Source organism: Anser anser, assembly GCF_964211835.1.
Source record: "Anser anser genome assembly, contig: HAP1_SCAFFOLD_133, whole genome shotgun sequence".
In the NCBI taxonomy this organism is placed as follows: domain Eukaryota; kingdom Metazoa; phylum Chordata; class Aves; order Anseriformes; family Anatidae; genus Anser; species Anser anser.
The window spans coordinates 86,840-107,761 of NW_028153510.1; the positions used below are offsets into that span (position 1 = coordinate 86,840).

General features: G+C 52.6%; 1 protein-coding gene and 1 pseudogene across 2 annotated transcripts; both read right to left on the minus strand.

Annotated features, from left to right (window-relative positions):
* Positions 1–312: 312 nt before the first annotated feature.
* LOC310892045 (olfactory receptor 14A16-like) lies at positions 313–2,408 on the minus strand. The gene has a single exon (XM_083854227.1). It carries the CDS (start codon positions 2,243–2,245, stop codon positions 1,286–1,288), a length of 960 nt encoding a protein of 319 aa, XP_083710353.1. The 5' UTR covers positions 2,246–2,408; the 3' UTR covers positions 313–1,285.
* An 11,928-nt stretch (positions 2,409–14,336) lies between these two features.
* Positions 14,337–15,890, minus strand: LOC310892048 (olfactory receptor 14C36-like; annotated as a pseudogene). The gene has a single exon. The product of its transcript is annotated as an olfactory receptor 14C36-like (transcript).
* Between the last annotated feature and the right edge of the window lie 5,032 nt (positions 15,891–20,922).

The following is a 20,922-nucleotide window of genomic DNA, read 5'->3' on the forward strand; positions in this document are numbered from 1 at the left end:
CCCCTGATTTCTCACAACTCATATGATGGTGATGAGCTTTTTGTCTCCCAAACGCATGGAGTTACAGGCCTTCTGAGGTGCAGCAGCTTGTATTGGGCTTACGTGTCACTGTTTTGGTAGCAGGGGGGATCTAGAGCTGGACCCTGTGAGCAGAGTCCAGAAGCTGCCCCATGTTAAAGAAGAGCCGGTTACAGGTGGCTCCAGAAGTGACCCATTGCTGGCCAGAGCCGAGGCAATGGGCGATGCTGGGTTGGCCTCTGTGAGAACAGATTTAAGGAAGGGGAAAAAAAATCTGCTCTGCAACTGGGAGAGAGGAGTGAGAAAATGTAGTGAGAAGCAGTCCTTGGTACAGACACCAAGGTCAGTGCAGAAGGAGGGCAGGAGGTGCTCCATGCACCAGAGCAGAAGTTCCCCTGCGGCCTGTGGACAGGCCCCTGGTGGAGCAGGCTGTCCCCCTGCAGCCCACGGGTCCCACACGGAGCAGATCTCCACGCTGCAGCCCGTGGAGAAGCCCCCGGTGGAGCAGGTGGATGTGGCCTGGAGGAGGCTGTGGCCCATGGAGGACCCCTGCCGGAGCAGACTCCAGGCTGGACTGTATCCCATGGAGAGGAGCCCACGCAGGAGCTGGGGGCCTGGGGGGATCAGTTCGGGAAGGATGGCATCCATGGGAGGGACCCCATACTGGAGCAGGGGCAGAGGGTGACCATGAAGGAGCGGCAGACACAAAGTGTTAGAGACTGACTGCAGCCCCCATTCCCCGTTCCGCTGCACCACTGGGGGGAGGAGGTAGAAGACGGTGGATGGGGGTGAAGGTGTTTTTAGGCCTTTAGTTTCTCCCTGCTCTCGTCTGTTAGTAATGCTCAATAACTTAGCTGAATCTCTCTACAAATCTGTTAAGACCATGACTGAAATATATCAGTCATCTGCCTCTCCCTTAAATCAACCCTGGAGTCCTTTTCCATTTTTTTTTTTCTCCAGCTTTTCCTTTTGAGGGGAAAATGCTCAGCCATGTTATTGGCAACATCTTTGAAAGAAGAGACAGGATTTCAGGCAGTGCACTGGGGAGATTCCATTTTATTAAGCAGATGCTAAGAGAGAGTACTGGCATCCAGGTAGACAAAAAATGTCCAGAGAAAAAAAAAATAGCAACTTCATACCTCGGGAGAAGTGGGGTGAATAAAATACTTCTTTCTACAAAAGTAATACATGGAAATGACACTGAAGATAAATATAACATCATGGTAATGAAAGTAAGTACCAAGCCTCCAAGGGAAAACAAAGGAAGTCATTTGTGGAGAAAGAGGAGAAATGTATCAATCTTAAGAAAAATCCAAGTAATCACTTTCCTGATAGCACGCCTGAGCTCCTTGTTTCTCATGCTGTAGATGAAAGGGTTGAATATCGGGGGCACCACTGAGTACAGAACTGCCACCACCAGATCCAGGGATGGGGAGGAGAGGGAGGGGGGCTTCAGGTAGGCGAAAAAAACTGTGCTGAGAAACAGGGAGACCACAAACAGGTGAGGGAGGCACGTGGAAAAGGCTTTGTGCTGGCCCTGCTCAGAGGGCATCCTCAGCACGGCCCTAAAGATCTGCAAATAGGAGAGCACAATGGAAGCAAAACACCCCAAAAACAGAACACTACTGAATATGAGAAGCCCACCTTCCCTAAGGTAGGAGTTAGTGCAGGAGAGCTTGAGGATCTGGGGGATTTCACAGAAGAACTGGTCCACAGCATTGCCTTGGCAGAGGGACAGGGAAAATGAATTGGCAGTGTGCAGCAGAGCATAGAGAACCCCACTGCCCCAGGCAGCTGCTGCCATCTGGGCACAAGCTCTGCTGCCCAGGAGGCTCCCGTAGTGCAGGGGCTTGCAGATGGCTACGTAGCGGTCGTAGGACATGACAGTGAGAAGAAAATACTCTGCTGAAAACAAGAAGACAATCAGAAAGACCTGTGCAGCACAACCTGCATAGGAAATGGCCCTGGTGTCCCAGAGGGAATTGGCCATGGCTTTGGGGAGAGTGGTGGAGATGCAGCCCAGGTCGAGGAGGGCGAGGTTGAGGAGGAAGAAGTACATGGGGGTGTGGAGGCGGTGGTCGCAGGCTACGGCGGTGAGGATGAGGCCGTTGCCCAGGAGGGCAGCCAGGTAGATGCCCAGGAAGAGCGCGAAGTGCAGGAGCTGCAGCTCCCGCGTGTCTGCGAATGCCAGGAGGAGGAACTCGGTGATGGAGCTGCTGTTGGACATCTGGTGCTCCTGGGAATTGGGATCTGCTCCTCTGGAGAGGGAGGTCTGTCCAAGGAGGAAAGAGAATTAAAATGTTAGGGTAGACCTCTGTGAGGAAAACCTAGCCTATTGTTTTGTAGAAGCCATAAAAAGCTGCCTCTTCGCTTTTCAGAAGACTGCTTCTCTACTTGATGTCAAAGTGGTGCTGCCTGAGGGTGCTAGTGGGGGCAAGAGACTCTGCAGGAGACAGTTCTGTCCTAGAACAGTAAGTAAATGGAACATGGGGTGGTCTCAGATGAAGTGTGTTTGAGGTAACAAGGAGTTTTGGAGCATTCTTTCTCAAAATTCACCCGACTGCAGAGCAGGGCTTTGTGCGTAATGCTTTGCTTTGTTACTTCATACTCATCCCCCTATACCTGAGGAGTGTATTTAAGGCAAAATTCTTGGCACTTGTACTGCTCACCAAGGGAAACCTTGGGGTCCTGGGAGGCAAAGGGACTGTCCTTCAAGGCAGAGCGGGGACAGTTTGGGTATCCATCAGTCCTGGTCTCAGCTGCCCTGCGCGGGCACCTCTGGAGGATGGTCGCACTCAGGTGTTCCCCTGAAAAGAACCTGGATGCTGCTGAGAGCAGAGGAATCCAGGTTCAAAGGGCAGATCTCCAAACACCTCACCCATCTCATTGTACCTGAGGAGGATCTCAGCCCCCTGCTTTTCACCACGTACACAGAGGAATCATAACAGCTGCCCACATACAGCCACCCACCAGCATTTCTATGGCCTTAGGGCTGACGTGTCTTCTCCATGGGGATGCTAGATAACACAGAGCTCCTAGAGCACAGCTGTGGTCTTGTGCATGGCAGCCTGCAGCCCAGCCGAAGCCCCATGTAAAGAGTCAAATTTCCTTAGATGTGGAGTCCTGAAGGGAGAGTCAGCTCCTTCCCCACACACAGCATTTCCCAGAGACCCAACAGTTAGGAGGGAATGTGGATGCCTTTTATTCATGGACGTATTGAAGAGATAGGAACACCATCACCAGTTTTTGAGCTGCACACGAATTCTCATCCTCAAAACTCTAGTGAATCAAAAGAAACTCATGACATTATTATTAGATGAGAAAAGAAGCTAAGGAGTTTGTATGAAGAAGGTGTCAGCAGGGCAGGTGCCCAAATCCCCTGTCCCATGTTGCTTCTGGGAGCAGCTCCCGCTCACTCCCTGCCCATGGCTCTGCTGCCTGCAGCTGTCCCTGCCTGCAGCTGGGTCTCTGTCCCCACGCCTCCTGCCTGCAGGTCACAGCCCCCATCCCACCCGCTGGGTGCTCAGCTCTGCCCTGCAGACACCTCCTGGCAGCAGGGCTCTGCCCAGGGGCAGCTCGCTGGGGGCACGTCCTAGAGACCAGGTCACACAGACCCTGCTGACACTGCACGTGTGGTGGTGGAGCTTTCTATGGGCTGAGGGGAAGGAAAAGATCCTTGTAACCTCTCAGCCATCATGGAGTCTCAGCCTCTTCTTGGAATTAAAAGCATATATTTCTATTTCCACTGAAGCAAGTAGAGAAGACTGAAAACTCAGGAGGCTCAGGAAAGCCGTGACTGAAGCTGAAATCCCCTACCTTTTCTCGGCTGTTGCAAAGTCCCCTTGGATACATCCTGGTTGTGCTGTGGATTTGAGCAGGCTGTCCCAGGCTGCAGCCTCCCGCCAGCAGCAGGACCCTGCCCTGCCGGGGGGACTCCTTCCACCCGCAGCTTCTCCCCGCAGCGCCCTGGGCAGCTCCCCGGGCAGGCTGAGTGCTGAGCCTGGCAGGCGGCAGAGGCCCTGCCCCGGCACACAGCCCCTGGGGCACAGCAGGGACCCTGCTCTGCACCACAGCCCTGGGCACCCCTGCCTGCACCCGCGGCTTCTCCTTCCTCCAGGAGCTGCGGCTGCATTGCCCTCCAGCCAGAGACTTACCGGGGTCAGGGCTGGCAAGTGTTCTCCCCCAGCGAGCTCTGTGCATCCTGCCACTTCTGCCTGCCTTTACCCACTCTGTCTCTGCAGGCAGTGCCCCCAGCCCTGCTGCGCTGGGCAGAGGAGCTGCTCCTGGGCAGAGCTGGCTCTCTGCAGCGCTGCCCGCTTGCCAGGAGCTCCCCTTGGGCCCAGGAGCCCGGCCCAGCTCAGCAGCACAGGCCCAGCCCAAGGCCTCCCTTGCTCTGCCCCCCACCAGGCTCCCTGCCCATGGCCCTGGGGCTGCAGGGGAACCTGCTGGGAAACAGCCCGAAGGGATCCCTGGGGTTCCCTCCCTCCCCTGGGCACACACACTTGGCAGCAGGCTCATTTCTCCTTGCAGAAAACCAATTAAGTGTAACAATCACATCTTCTCTGAGAATTAGTTTGTTATGTCATGGACATGTCCACATGGCTTCATCTAACACCAGCAAGGTCTGCCTGCCTTTTATGCCCTGACACAGGACTCTGCCTGGGTACAAGAGGTGCTGGGCAGGGATAAAATCACTGGTACTTTGCAAACTACATTCTTATAGTCCATGGGACAGTAGGGCCTACATTGAAGAATTCTTGGTTGTGACCAGGAGGTGCTGGTTCATTATGATCCCAGGAGAAAGGCACTCTAGGTCTTGTGCAGGGACAGTTGGCATGTTACCCACCCCCTTGCACTGCATTGCCTGTGGCCCCACAAGTCAGATGGGCGATGGAACACCTCATTGCTGTGCCAACACATCTGTGGCAGGATGTTCAGGGTCATTTTTGGAACTGCACCTGAAACCCCCATCCCTAGAGAGCCTAAACACAATAGCAGGAGCAGCATGAACGGGTGGAGAAATGTGGGGAAATATCACGGTGCTCACTCTGAGGAAGACAAAGAGGCAGAGAAACCCCCCCCGAGAGCCTCACCCAGCTGTGCACAGCCCCCAGGGATGGGCACTGCTGGGCAGTCACTGGCATCCCCTCTGTCATGCAAGAGGAAAGGGGAGCATGTCCGCAGAGATGCGCCTCTCCTCTTCTGGGGCTCTGGTTGCAGACATGGCAGCTAATGGACGGGACACCATGATCAGCTCCACATGATCCAGCAGGGTTCGCTTGCAGCATAGTCCAGCTGACACAGAACCACGTGGATCTCTGTGCAGTACAGTCAGGGACGGTAGTCCTGCCTTCAGCATGCCACAGGTCTCCTGAAATGAGAGACTTGGTCAGGTTGTAAGAGAGAGCCCAGATTCATGCAGAAGAGGAGTTCAGGCAAAATGAGGGGCTGCTGCATCCCAGGTGTCTTCGCTCCCATCTTTTGAAAAAAGCCCAGGCCAAGGAGAAGGTGAAAACCCCACCTTCCTGGAAGGGCTCCAAACAAGAGGCATATTAGTGCAGGAACACAGTGGTGATTCTTCCAGCACTCCACTTCCTATATTCAATGGCCTTTGTCACCATTTGGAGATGTTCCTGATGGATTTGTCAGGATCCTGTGGAAAAGAACTGGGCAGAAGGGAGGTGACTGTTTCTCAGGACAAGAAAGGAAATCTCTCGTCTCTCTCCTGAGCTGTGCCATCTCCATGCTGCTGACCTCCCAGGCCTCCAAATGACACATGCTGATGTCACAGTGGATGCACTGCATCACCAGGATATCGTCACTGGAGCAGCGGCAGTGCCGGCACTTCCCTGCAAGGCCTGGTCCCTGCTGGGCACTGCTTGGGTGCTCCCCACCACTGTCCTTCTGTGGCCAGGAGTGGGGGCAGCAGGCAGCAAGTTTGCACTGGGCGAACCTCGCTTATGGGTGGAGGAGCAGGGGCACCTCACAGAGGAGTTGTGGCTGAGGAGCCAGGGCGGGCATCCCTGAGCTGAGGGCCAGCAGCAAGCGAGATGGAGGGCTGCTGGAGGGTGATCATCACCTCCGAACTGACTTCCATGTTCCCAGTGCTTCTGCAGCTCTCCTCCAAAGGTGAGGGTGTCAGGAGCCCCTTCCCAAGGGCTGGAACAGGAGTTGTCAGCTGTCCAAAGCTGCAGGTCCTGGGCTTTGGGGCGAAGTTGAACATGGCTGGTGGCTGATGCAAGAGCCCTGCCTGAGGGTCCCTCTGGACTCGGGACAATGTGGCAGTCAGGATTCCTGGGTCTTGATGCTAGGGCTGTCCTGAACCCTAGCGCTCCTCTGGGCATGGCTCAGCCTCCTCGTGATGGGGACAATCCAGGGCCAGGTTTCCCTGGGAGCTGGTGCCTCTTTGGGATCTGGATCTGGGAGGAAAGATGCCCAGTGTCCCAGAGACTGGTGTGGCCTGCAGCTCCCACAGGCCTCTCAGGAATGTGCCAGCAATGCCTGAGTTGGGAAACAAGCCTTCCCCTTCTACTTCTCTCCTTCAGGGGAACCTCTTTTCATTCCCTCCTGTGCCACCAGGCTGGCAGAGCATGTCCTGGATGCTGAGATGCCATCCCTGGATGGCCACAGTCCTGGTGCTGAACCCTTTCCATGTCCCTACTGGGGTGGTTTAATCCTGCTATGCATCTGAACTCCACCACAACCGCTCTTTCATATCCCCACATACAAGGAAAAGGGGGAGAAAATACGACGAAAGAGCCCGATTGTTGAGATAAGAACATGAGATCATCCTCCGTGCATTGTTACGGGCACCAATTATTACTCAGTCCTCGTGAGGCCACGCCTGGAATAGTGTGTCCATTTCTGGGCTCCCCAGTACAAGAGGGACATGGAAGTCCAGAGGAGGTCTATGAAGACGATTAGAGGAATTGGAGCACCTGTCGTACTAGGACAGGCTGAGGGAACTCTTTAGCCTGGGAAAGAGAAGACTGAGAGGGAATCTTAACCAATGTGTACAATTATCTGAGGGAAGGGTGTCCAGAGGATGGGGCCGGACTCTTTTCAGCGGTGCCCAGCAACACGACAAGAGGCAAGAGGCACAAACTGACACAGAGGAAGTTCCAGCTGAATATGAGAAAACATTTCTTTACTGTAAGGGTGACAGAGCACTGGAATAGGTTGCTCCACAATGGCCCTCTCCCATGCCCCTCCACATCCTGTCCTACATTTTCCTGTATCTGTGCTTGCATCCCTGCACACTTTTACCACGCACTCACATTCCCACCTCACTCTGACCCCATGATTGCCAAAGCTCTCCTAATTTCTCTCCATCCTTACTAGCTTTGGCTTCAAACACAAACCTGTGTTTTCCTGAGGATTTACCAATACCTGTGGTTTCCCCACGACACATCAGGCTTCTTCCAAAGCCTCACCCTATTGGAACTCTATCAGCCAGTATGTCCCAGCCCCACATTTGCTTCAATTGTCATTGGATTGAATCTCTACATTGCCGCCCTGAACTCGACATAATCCTTCTGGAATGGAAAAGGCCACACTAGAGCAGGTACACCTCTGAAGAGAGTGTGGCACATAGATAAGTCCACACCTCTGAAGGCACACCTGCAACCGTCTATGGCTGTTGGTAAGTCCACGCACAGTAGGTAGAGCTTTGAAGGGACTGTGGATAAGGATGTGTTGGAACAGTTACAGCTCTAAGGGTGTGTGGCCAGTGGATGAGCCCAGGCTGGAGCAGGGGTGAGGGGAGGAGTTCATTGCAGGGTCAGATTCTGCAGCCTGGTCTGTGCTGTGGTTTAACCCAGCAGGCAGATAAGCACCACACAGCTATTGGCTCAAATCCCCTGCCCCAGCGCAATAGGGCAGAGGACTGAAAATGGTAAAAGCGCAGGTACTTGTTGGTGTAACAAACAAGTGTTTTGTAACAAAGGGGAAAAAAAAAAAAACAAAAAAGTGATGCAGAATGCTATTGCTGACCTCTGCTGACCAATGCCCAGACACTCCTGGTCAATTCCCCCAGCATTCTTGCTAGGCATTACATCATGTGGTATGGGATATCCCTTTGGCCAGTGTGGGCCAAACTGCCTTCTCCTGTCCTGTGAGGCCACAACAACAGATAGAAACCAATTCATGAACTAAATGGATTCACTGAATATTTGATTAATACGGACATTTCTGGGAGGTGGCCCATAGACTAAGGGAATGATATCCGTGTTCTAATTGCAGGGTGCTGATTAATGAAGACATATTGGAAAGTCTGGAACCTGTCATGGTATAAACGGTACAGAATAAGGGGTGAGTATTGTCCTGGTTACTTCTTGGGTGACTTTTTTGGCTCCCAGCGCAGCTCAGAGAGGTGGTTTACTCCCCCACACTTAATGGGACACTTAATGGATAAGTCAGAAGTCCATATCTGTGCCCTGCACAATTGAGGCTTCAGTGTGCACATTGTGTGCATGTGCATGTGAGGTGAACATGAGTGAGCACAAATGCCCTCTCCCTGTGTCCATTCCTCATGCCATGGGGTATCTCAGAGAAGTGCAGAGCAGGGTCATGCACTGCAGGGCTGAGGTGCCTCCCAGAATCTGGGAGAGGCAGCAGGAGCCAGAGGGACACCACAAGCACTGCAATGCCCTGCCTTTGGGTGTACAAGGGTAGGACTTGTGTGTTCTTGCCTGTCTCCTGCACCACCCTCCCCTGCCTTCCTGGACTGTGTCAGCAAATGTGCCAGGGGGATCAGAGAGCTTTCTGGAGACTTGGAATGACATCAGATCTGCCTTCCAGAAGAGGAAAAAAGAGGGTGGGAAGAATTAAGGCTGGTCAGCCTCACCTCAGTCCCTGGGAAGGTGATGGGGCAAGTTTTTCCACAGCTACCTCCGGGCACTTGAAGGACAAAAATGGGATTGCAGAACCCATAGGTGAGGGAAAAGAAAGGGACGCTGTCTACCTGCACTTTAGCAAGGCCGTTGACATTGTCTCCTGGAGACTACTTACAGCCTGATTGGTGCTATGTGGACTTAACAAATGGATGAGGCTGTGGGTGGGAATTTGGCTGGACACTCAGGCGCAGTTGTCATCTGTGATGGAAAGTTCTCCTGTCAGGCAGTTCCTAGCACCATCCCTCAGTGAGCAGTACTTGGGCCAACACTGCTGAATGTCATTATTAACTCTCTGAATTAGAGGATGGAGCACACTTTCAGATCCTTTCTGGATGGTGCCAAGCTCAGAGGAGCCCTTTAGCTACCTCATCTGGTTTAGCTTGCCTTGAGCAGGACAGGTGAAGAGGATGCCATTCAGGGGTCTCTTCCAACATGAGTTATTTTGTGATTCAATGACTCTTTCCATTGGAGAGCTCTCTGAAGACATAATAGGGAGAGGAAGAAGAAAAGAGAGACAGGCAGAGGTACAGATACATCGTGTCTTACTATGAACAAAGTAGATCCTGTGAAGAATGTTTCCATATTTAAAGAAGTGTTAGAAAATTTGATGGATAAATTTCATTTAAAAAGCTTACTTTTTGTGTCCTCATGTCCTGGCCCACAAGGCGAGTGCTGGGTGAATGTGTTCTTATGTGGTCTGTTGTGCCTCAGAAACTTAAAGTCCAGTAGGAAGCATCTGGTCACCTCAGTCTCTGGAGCTGACAGGCCAGCAGCAGTAACATGGCTGGGGACAGGGCCTATGAGGTGACTGCTACCTGAAGCAGCTGATGTGTCAGCCCTTGCCTCCTGGCTGAGACCTGTGCTTTTCCGCTTACACCTGCCAGCATCCCTGATAAGGCAGCAGAAGGCACCTGCTTGGCACATTGATTGTGAGATGCCCTCTGTCTGAGAGCCTGATAGGCCCCATGCAGGAAGAGGCCTTGGTGTGAGTTATAACATCCCTTCTGCCTGAGCACATGGTGGGACAGCAACAGGCACACAACTTGGTCACGTCTACCTGAGAGGCTGAAAGGCCAGCAGCAGGTATATGGCTTGGAAGACCATGGTGAGGTTTCTCCTGTCTGGTCAGGCCATAGGGCTCCAGAAGGCTGATGGCTTGGGACATCTGCTAAAAAAGCGGTTTGTGGATGATGGAGCTTTCTCTGCTGGTGGGAAACAGCAGGAGAGAGTAAAAGCTGCTGCAATGTGCTGCTTGGAAGTTTAAGACTGGGCATGAGGAGGAGGAAATGTCACTGAAAGGGTAGTGCTGTGGTGTCAGAGGTCACCCAGAAGGAGCCTGTGGTCAGCCCATGCTATTGTGTTTCAAGCAACTGCCGTGGAGGGTGGGGAGACATCAGTGAAAGTAAGGAAATGCCTGGATGAGAGCAAGGTGGAGAAGCAAGGTGGGTGCCTACAGCCTGCAGGGAAAAGGGGGAAGTGATAGGACAGGGCAGGACAGCCTGTGGTGGAGAAGACCGAGAGCACTGGCAAGGCTGGAAGACCCCAGCATATCCAAGGGCTTTGTCCCCCTGCCGATGGCAGTTGTCTCTGCTACTGAGGCTCATGAGGAGACATGCTGTGCTCATGACACTGGGGCCTTGTTGCCTCCTTGCAACCCAGTGGGGAGGCCAGGAGGTGTCGTAGCATTGTCCTTCACACAGCATCACACACCCCACATCCCACTGCCCCAGGAAGAGCCCTGAGCCATGGGTGAGGGTCAGGGCCTCCCTTCCCAGGGGCTGTGGACAAGGCTTTAGCCTTTGTGCTTCACCAAACAAACCAAGGCCTTTACTCAGCATCAGAGTCTCCTGCACAGTGCCTTTGCCTACCTGCAATCATGGCCTCCCATTGTCTGCTCTAACAAGTCCATGGGGAGGCTTTGTCAGTAATGACCCTCACTGGGGCCCATTAATACTCCTAGACACTTCTAAGTTTCCTTCTGACTTTAACTTCTCCTGCAGTTACATCATTCTCTTATCACTACCTGAAGTTTATTGACTCGGCACCAAATGCACCATGGGGCTCATTACAATTCAGTCATTTTCATTCAGTCTTCCAGACTTGTACAATTAATTAGTGAGGTTTCAAGAATGCAGTTTAAAGAGGAAATTTTCAATGACCACTTCACTAAGAGCATTTTCCTTATTTAAGGTTAGTTTCCATTAGTTTAGAGTTTTCAGAAGAACTGATAGCATCATTCTCTAGTTGTCATGGATCCAATGTGCCTCCTAAGGAGATCTGTATAAGTGGAAAAGCAGTCCCTTGAAGTCCTAGACTGTATGGACAACCTTGCTGCTGTATGGACAACCTATGGACGACCTTGCTGCTCACCTCTCCATCCCCAGCACTTCCCTCATCAGGCACCTGGGACTTGCATCACTTTGCCTTACACCAAACTTCTCCACTTAAGTTCACAGCTGTTGTAGCTGTTATAGCTGTTATAGTCCACAGCTCTTATAGCTGTTAAGTCCACAGTTGTTATAGCTTCTTTGCACCAAGTCCCACCTCTTTTCCTCAGACAACTGGCTGCACACAGGCACAGTTTTTGATGTCGTTGTTATTAACATTTTACAACAAAGAAGCAAACCCCACAGTCCCCAACTGTGAGCCAAATCCAAGTTGCCTCCAATGAGGTGCAACTTCCACAAGGGATGACTATACATAAATGTTTGACATAGGTAGGAAATAATGAATAGAAATGCAATTACAGAGTTGGCTGTAGGGATGATGAGATAGAAAACTGAAATATGGGCAAGCTTGAGATCCCTCAAGTTCTGAGAACCAACTGTGTATGTGAGAGGTATCTGAATGATCAAAGGGTGAGGGGAGGGGAATCTGGAGAAGAATGGAAACTGCACATGTCCAGAGAGTCTGCTGGAAAAGTGGCTTCCAACATGGTCTGTTTCATAAAGCCAGGTGGAAATACCAGATAGACTGGGGAGATGAAGTGCAGTGCATAAGAGACAGAGTTCTGGCAATGCAAGTACAGGGGAAGATTGGTATTTTTTTCTTTTGCTGTAATAAACATTCAAGAAAAAAAAATGTCATGGGACAATTCAAACATTGTATTAGAAGTGTTCAGTCATTTCAGTTGATTGAAGTGTGCTGATTGAAGTGAAATGTTTGAAATGGTTAAAAAAAATGGAGGCAATACTCGGGCCTACAGCCATAAAATGACGATTTTCAGTCCTGCCTTGAGCACAGTTACCATAAAACACTCCCTGCTCAGGACTGTTCATGCCAACCCTCACTCCTGCCGCAGAGCAAATCTGTGACATGTCGACCTCTCCTGCCTGTTGGAGGCCCAGATGAAGTAGACAATGGTATCTGAATTACCAAATGCGGGTACAGGTATAGCAAACTAGGGATCAGTGGGGGAAAATGTGATTGGTGAGCACTGGTAATTGAGCAGGGCACTGCATGTAAGAAAGGAAGGGATTAAAGTGTCTCGAGGAGGAAGAATGCTGTTGAAGAGGAGGGGAGAGGGATGCAAGGGGCCAGCTGCATGTGGATATGGGGCTGGTCAGGGCTAGTCTGGTCAGGCCCTGTTCCTGATCACTGTCCTGCCTTCTTATTCAACTCTGTTGCTGGCTATTTGCTGTATGAGTGTGCCCACTCCTGGGTGTGTTAGGGGTGAATCATACAATTATGGAACCACATAGCCATGTGTGCGTCTGCACCCATGGGTAATTGCTGCTGGGGATGCGTGAAGCACTGGTGACCTTCAGAGCAGATCAGGCTGAGGTGGGGAATGGGATGGGGCCAGGTGTGTTGCTCATGGCTCTGTGTGTGCTGCTGGTGGTGTGGTGGCTGTGAAGGTGCTGTTCCCTGTTGGAGCTGGTCGGTGTGTGGTCGGCTGTGTCCATGCCCTGTGTGTATTTGCCTGTGTGCACGAGAGTGTTGGAAATTTTGAGAGAATTTCTCCAGGTTCCTGATGAAAGAAGAAGCTTTCCTGGGTCTTAGGACTGAGGGACATTTTCTGATGCTCCCACAGACACAGAGATGGTGAAAGGGGTGGTAGCATGTTATCAATATGCTCCCTTTTCCTGTGGAGCATGCAAAGGCATCCAGCCATGGACAGGCCCAAGGAGAGGGATCGTCCTTCCTGTGGTCACAACTGCACTGCAGTCCTTGGGGAGGACCCAAGCTGAGGACTTGCTGAGGACTTTTGGGCTCAGGTTCAGCACACAGACTGGGGGAGACTGTCTCACGGCCATGTGCTAGACACAGCCAGAGGAACAGCAGCAAACTGCTATGGCTGCTGGGCCCTGTTTCCATCAGTCAAAGCCCTGACACAGGGCACAGGCATTGCTTTCGATGCCACCCAACTAGAAAGATGGTTGCCTCAAGGGCTGGAGAATATAGGGCACCAGTTCTTCCTCAGCCACTTCCTAGGCTTGGTGAAGCACCAGGAAACCGTGGACGTGTGGCTCTGTATCGTAAGAAGCACAGAATCATAGAATTATTAAGGTTGGAAAAGACCTCCAATATCATCTGGTCCAACCATCCCCCTACCACCAATATCACCCACTAAACCAGATCCCTAAGTACTACATCCAACCTTTTCCTCTGCACAGCTTTCCAGCCAGTCTGCCCCAAGCCTGTAGCACTGCATGGGGTTGTTGTGGCCACAGGGCAGGATTCAGCACTTAGCCATGGTGAACCTCATCCCACTGGCCTCTGCCCATCGATCCAACATGTCCAGGTCCCTCTACAGGGCCTTCCTATCCTCCAGCAAATTGACACTTCCCCCCAGCTTGTTGTCATCTGCAAACTTACTGAGGGTGCACTCAATTCCCTCATCCAAATCATCAATAAAGATGCTAAAGAGCATGGGCCCCAACACCAACCCCTGCGGAACACCACAAGTGACCGGTCACCAGCTGGATTTCACTCCATTCACTACTACTCTGTGGGCCCAGCCATCCAGCCAGTTTTTAACCCAGCAAAGTGTGTACCTGTCCAAGCCATGGGCTGCCAACTTCTCCAGGAGAATACTATGGGAGACCGTGTCAAAGGCCTTGCTGAAGTCTAGGTGGACTGCATCCACATGATTTCCCTCATCCACCATGCAAGTCACCCAGACATAGAAGGAGATGAGGTTGTTCAGGCAGGACTTGCCTTTCATGAACGCATGCTGACTGGGCCTCATCCCCAGGTTGTCCCACATACGTTGTGTGACTGCATTCAAGATGATCTGTTCCATCACCTTTCCTGGTGCCGAGGTGAGGCTGACAGGCCTGTAATTCCCCGGGTCCTCCTTACAAACCTTCTTGTAGATGGGCTTCACATTAGGAAGTCTCCAGTCATCTGGGACCTCTCTGGATGACCATGACCACTGTCAGAGGATGGAAAGCGTCTGACAGGTGATGGAAAGTGGCACAAGCTTCTGGAAAGCTTGGCAACAACCTTGAAAAAAGAGCCAAGGCTTCAGACAGTGCACTGTGGAGATCCCGTTTTATTTTGCAGATGCTATGGAAGAATCAGCTCTGACCTTCTGTTAGACACATATTTACAGAGGCTCAAGAGCAAACAGAGCAGTGTCGATCCTCAGCAGAAGTAGGAGGAAAAAGAAATATTACTCTAAGAGCATAATAAATGCAAATGATACCAAAGATAAGAATAACAATAATGATAATGAAAGAAGGACCGGGCCTCAGGGGAGGTACCAAGTTAAGTCATTTCTGGAAAAAGAGGGGAATTTTGTCACTATTCAGAAACATCCATGAAATCACTTTGCTAACAGCCCACTTGAGCTCCCTGCTTCTCATGCTGTAGATGAGGGGGTTCAATGTTGGAGGTATCACCGAGTACAGAACTGCCACCACCAGGTTCAGGGATGAGGAGGAGATGGAGGGGGGCTTCAGGTAGGCAAAAAAGCCAGTGCTGATAAACAGGGAGACCACAAAGAGGTGGGGGAGGCACGTGGAAAAGGCTTTGTGCCGGCCCTGCTCAGAGGGCATCCTCAGCACAGCCCTGAAAATCTGCACATAGGAAAAAACAATGAAAACAAAACAGCCAGATGCTAAACAGACACCAGTCACAACTACCCAAAAACTCTTCAGGTAGGAGCGTGCACAGGATATCTGCAGGATCTGGGGGATTTCACAAAAGAACTGGTCCACAGCATTGCCTTGGCAGAGGGGCAGGGAAAATGTATTGGCAGTGTGCAGCAGAGCATAGAGAACCCCACTGCCCCAGGCAGCTGCTGCCATCTGGGCACAAGCTCTGCTGCCCAGGAGGCTCCCGTAGTGCAGGGGCTTGCAGATGGCAACGTAGCAGTCTTAGGCCATGATGGTGAGAAGAAACAAATCTGCTGACATGAGAAAGGGGAAAAGAAAGACCTGTGCAGCACAACCTGCATAGGAAATGGCCCTGGTGTCCCAGAGGGAATTGGCCATGGCTTTGGGGAGAGTGGTGGAGATGCAGCCCAGGTCGAGGACAGCGAGGTTGAGGAGGAAGAAGTACATGGGGGTGTGGAGGCGGTGGTCGCAGGCTACGGCGGTGAGGATGAGGCCGTTGCCCAGGAGGGCAGCCAGGTAGATGGCCAGGAAGAGCGCGAAGTGCAGGAGCTGCAGCTCCCGCGTGTCTGCAAATGCCAGCAGGAGGAACTCGCTGATGGAGCTGCTGTTGGACATGTGCTGCCTCTTGGCCTCGGAGCCTGTCCAAAGACAAAAGGACACAGAGAACTTAGGGCAGACTTCTCTGAGCAAAGCTCTGTACTTTCAGCAACACTCTTCCTTTCTCACTCACCTACACAAACGCATTCTCAGCAGCAGTTTCATTCTCTTCTCTGGCTGGAGCTCTGCTTCGTGTTGGCTGAGTGCTGTTTGGAGCAGCAGCCTCTGCCCATGATTTCTCTAGGACTCAGCCCTGCTTTGCAGCAGTGGGTACCTGGGAAAGCTGGTGACCCATTCTGAAACCCATAGTTTGGTTCAGATGCTGTGCACCTGTAATACATCCTCCAGTAGGATAACCCCAGGGACACCACTGGATGTCCTTAAACCAGAGTGACCTGAATAGAGCCAGCTCATTTCCCAGCCCTACGCACTGCAGTGCCCAGAGCCATATTGGCTAGAACAACTTGGGCACTTTGCTCCCAGGGATACACCTCCAGGACTCAGTACTCTGCTGTTTGAGATCTGGCTTTAATCCCACTGCCCAGAGTCTGAGGAGAATAGTAAGGGCAGGATGGATGGGAGGGGAAACACAAAGAAATGCCCCATTGCTTCTGCTGAAGAAGCCAAGAATGAGAGTGAGAGCTGGGCATTTGGGGTGACCTCTTGTGCTGAAGATTGGGCAGCCAAGGGGCTAACGTTTAAAGACTCCATGGTTGTGGGGATAGGGGCTTTACTGGATGAGAGAGCAGACCATGCAGCTGCTCAGGGGAAGGCATCTCCAGTGCAGGGATGGCAGGGAGGTGCCTGAATCCCCTCTGCCATGGAGTTTCTGGGAGCAGCTCCCGCTCACTCCCTGCCCTTGGCTCTACTGCCTGCAGCTGTCCCTGCCTGCAGCTGGGTCTCTGTCCCCACGCCTCCTGCCTGCAGGTCACAGCCCCCATCCCACCCGCTGGGTGCTCAGCTCTGCCCTGCAGACACCTCCTGGCAGCAGGGCTCTGCCCAGGGGCAGCTCGCTGGGGGCACGTCCTAGAGCCCAGGTCACACAGACCCTGCTGACTCTGCACGTGTGGTGGTGGAGCTTTCTATGGGCAGGAAAGAGACTTCCGACGGTCCTTGGAATGCTCCTTATTAGGGCTTAGGAATGTCAGCCTTTTCTTAAAAATAACAGCCTCTATTTCTATTTCCACAGGGACAAAGAAGAGAAAACTGAAAGCAGAGGCTCAGGAAAGCGGAGATGCAAGCATCTAACCCCTGATTGGCTTCTTGCCTTGGATACAACCTGGGAGTGCTGTGGAGCTGTGAGCAGGCTGCCCCAGGCAAGCTCCCACAGCAATGCTGAGTACAACTACCAGATTAGTCTCATGACCAGCAATTTCATAATAACATAAGGTAGCGTTACCCAGTAGAGTAAACTAATAACCATAAACCAGCCCCCAGAAAGCCCCCAGCACAACAGGGAATACGCCGAGTACATAATGTGCTATCTAACAGAATTCTGAGGCGAAACACAACTACTACATCGAGATTAAAAAATAAATAAAAAAATACACCTTGTGGTCAGCAGCTATGAAGCAGACATAATGCTTGTAACCATTTTATTTTAACATGATCTGGTCATATCTGTTATTATCTCAACCCTTTGGGCCCCACGCAGGACCCATTCAGGAAGGAGGGCACTCCACAGGAGAGACCCAGAGAGGGCAGAGATGGATTGTCAAGGAGCGGTGGAGACAAGTGTCATGGACTGACTGCAATCCCCATTCCCCTGCACCACTCAGGGGAAGGAGTTACAAGAGGCTGGATGGGGGGAATGGTGTTTTTAGTTTGCTTGTGGTTCCTGATGGTTGTAGTCCACTGGTAATAGGCAATAAATTCTATTAATCTGCCTCTGCTAAGTCTGTCTTGTCCGTGATGATAATTGATGCCCATGATGGTATTTGGTGGGTGACCTCGTGCTCTGCCTCAACCCCTGAGGTCTTTTCATCGTATTTTCTCCCCCTTTTCCTTGTAGAATCGTAGAATCATAGAATCATAGAATCATAGAATATCCCGAGTTGGAAGTGACCCATAAGGATCATCAAGTCCAACTCCTGGCACTGCAAAGGTCTGCCCAAAAGTTTAGACCATGTGACTAAATGCACAGTCCAATCTCTTCTTAAATTCAGACAGGCTTGGTGCAGTGACTGCTTCACTTGGGAGCCTGTTCCAGTGTGTGACCACCCTCTCGGTGAAGAACCCCTTCCCGATGTCCAGCCTAAACTTCCCCTGCCTCAGCTTCACACCGTTCCCACAGGTGCTGTAGGTTGGAAGTGAAAGAGCAGTTGCCGTGGAGTTCACCTGTGTAGCTGGATAAAACCACCACAGGAATGGACATGGAAAGGGGTCAGCACCAGGACTGTGGCCACCCAGGGATGGCATCTCAACACCCAGGACATGCTCTGCCAGCCTGGCTGCACAGAAGAGAAGGAACAGAGGTTCCCCTGAAGGAGAGAAGTAGAAGAGGAAGGCTTGATTTCCAACACAGGCATTTCTGGCACATCCCTGAGAGGCCTGTGGGAGCTGCAGGCCACACCAGGCTCTGGGACACCAGAGGTCTTTCCTCCCAGAGCCAGATCTCAAAGAGGCACCAGCTCCCAGGGAAACCTTGCCCTGGATTGTCCCCATCAGGAGAAGTCTGAGCCATGCCCAGAGGAGCCCTGGGGCTCAGGGCAGCCCTAGCATCAGGACCGAGGAATCCTGACTGCCACATTGTCCCCTCAGCCCAGAAGGACCCTCAGGCAGGACTCTTGCAGCAGCCATCAGCCCTGTCCAGCCTCCTCCCAAAGCCCTGGACTTGGAGCTCTGGACAGCTGACAGCTCCTGTTCCAGCCCTTGGGAAGGGGCTCCTGACACCCTCACCTTTGGAGGAGAGCTGCAGGAGCACTGGAAACAGGCAAGTCAGGTTGGAGGTGATAGTCGCACTCCAGCAGCCCTCCATCTCACTTGCTGCTGGCCCTCAGCTCACGACAAGGGATGCCCGCCCTGGCTCCTCAACCACAGCTCCTCTGCAAGGTGCCCCTGCTCCTCTGCCCGTCACCGAGGGTCGCCCAGTGCAACCTTGCTGCCTGCTGCCCCCACTCCTGGCCACAGAAGGACAGCGGTGGGGAGCACCCAAGCAGTGCCCAGCAGGGACCAGGCCTTGCAGGGAAGTGCCGGCACTGCCGCTGCTCCAGTGATGATATCCTGGTGATGCAGTGCATCCATCCCCCTGTGACATCAGCACGTGTCATTTGAAGGCCTATGAGGTCAGCAGCATGGAGACGGCACAGCTTGTGAGAGAGACAAGCGATTTCCCTTCTTGTCCTGAGAAACTGTCACCTCCCTTCTGCCCAGTTCTTTTCCACAGGAACTTGACAAATCCACCAGAAACATCTCCAAATGGTGACAAAGGCCATTGGATATAGGAAGTGGAGCACTGGGGAAGTCACCGCTGTCCTCCTGCACCAACACACCTCTGCTCTTGGAAGCCCTTCCAGGAAGGTGGGGTTTGAGGCTTGTCCTGGGCCTGGGCTTTTTTCAAAAGATGGGAGCGAAGGCACCTGGGATGCAGCAGCCCCTCACCGTGCCTGAACTCCTCTTCTCTGCATGTCCCTCACTTGTAGAAGTAGGATGTGTTATATGGATGGAATTGCAGTGCATACCAGGGCCTTCCTCCCTGGACATCCCACAAGGCTCTGTGCTCTGAGAAGGCCTCAGCAACATCCCCCGGTCTGCCATGCAGGAGGCAGAGGTGGTACACGAGGGAATGGCAAACGTAATCGCTGTTGATCATCCCCACCTGTCTCTTCTGAAGAATCTGCACCCATCCAGCACAGCACCCCAAGCTGAGGGACCTGTCCCCCCACACCTCAGCAGCTCTTCCATCCATGTCCCAGCCCTGTGACAGCAGGCGGGGATCCAGCTCCTCCTGCCTGTGCCCCACGCTGGGGGCATTGGGGCACATCTGGGCTGCAGCACCTCAGCTGTGGCACAAGGGCCAAACTCAGCCTTGTCCCAGATCTTGTGCCCAAGCGTGGGCATGCAGAGGCTTTCCTTCACAGCAGAGACCTGCTGCCGTGGATGGCAGATGGCCATGGGAGGATGAAATAAGGGGCCCGAAGCAGAGCACGCCCTGGTGTTCCCCAGTCCAGAAGGAAACAGGCCTGGGCTGTGGCGCCCTGACAGCAGAGGGCCTTTTGTGGTGTTGGTGCAGCCCTGAGGGCCAGTGCTGGAGCTGGGGCTGATCTCCAGGCAGGAGAAGGGACTGCTGCCAATGTCCTTGGCTATGGGCATCCTGTGATCCAGGGACACAGAAAAAATCACTGGGCTGTGTCTTGACTGAGTAAAGGATGGGGGTGAGAAGCAGCAGCAGTGTTTGCAAACCAAAGGACACAAGTGGAAACGCCGGTGTGATGTGCCTCATATCCATGCACTGCCTGCCTCTACTGGATAGAGGAGGGACAGACCTTGGCTTGCTGCAGCCCTGGGAAGCAGTCACTTGCTCATAAGCACCAGATCTGTCGGAGATGCCATCGGGGTTCCCGTTAAGTACCAGCTATGAATGGCCAGAGCTGTCCTGTGGGTCCTGTGCTGCCCGTGTCAGCTGCATGCTCCAGCGGTGCTGGGCAGCGTTGGCATCGCAGGTAGCACTGCAGGCCTGGAACTGGCTATTACATGGAGCAGCTGCCCTGAACGAGGTTAGGCAATGTAGGGATGTCCCTGAGACAAGTGGCATTACAGTCACTGGAGATGGAGGGAAAACCAGATGGAGAAGAGGGAGAGAGAGACTCAGGTCTCCCTGTGGCACAGTTCTCCATTGGGTCAGGTGGATACCTCTACAGGCTGCCCTGAGCCTACTGAGGAGGGACAGGTTTAGTTGTCCTAAATGTGTGCATTTGCTGTCCCTTCAGCTGGCCAAAGGCATTCCCCACCAGCCTCCAAGGGGATGCCCCCAGGTGCTGCCCTGTCCCTCAGGGTTCCTCCATGAGAGCTTGCAGATACCTGCACGTCCCTCTGCCCCCTGACATGTCACCAGGTGTTTGCAGCCCCGTGATTTCCTCCATCTCCATTAATGATGCTGGAGCTGAGAAAAGGAGCTCACCTGCAGGTGCCCATGTGGTGTAGATTAAAGGGAGGGCAGAGGAATTCCAGGTCCTGTGGGTCTGGGGCAGGCATGGGAGGGAGATGAGCTCCCTTTTGGTCCCAGTCCTAAAATCCATCATGAGATGTCTCAAGTGACTCTGCAAAATCCCTTCCCTGAACAGGGGATAAAGAAGAAGATTCCCTGACTTTGTCTGGAAGCGCAAACTGATAGCGGGACAAGAAGATGTGAT

Coding starts and splice junctions, on each gene's coding strand:
- LOC310892045 (XM_083854227.1), bottom strand. CDS start 2,245: ATGTCCAACAGCAGCTCCATCACCGAGTTCCTCCTCCTGGCATTCGCA.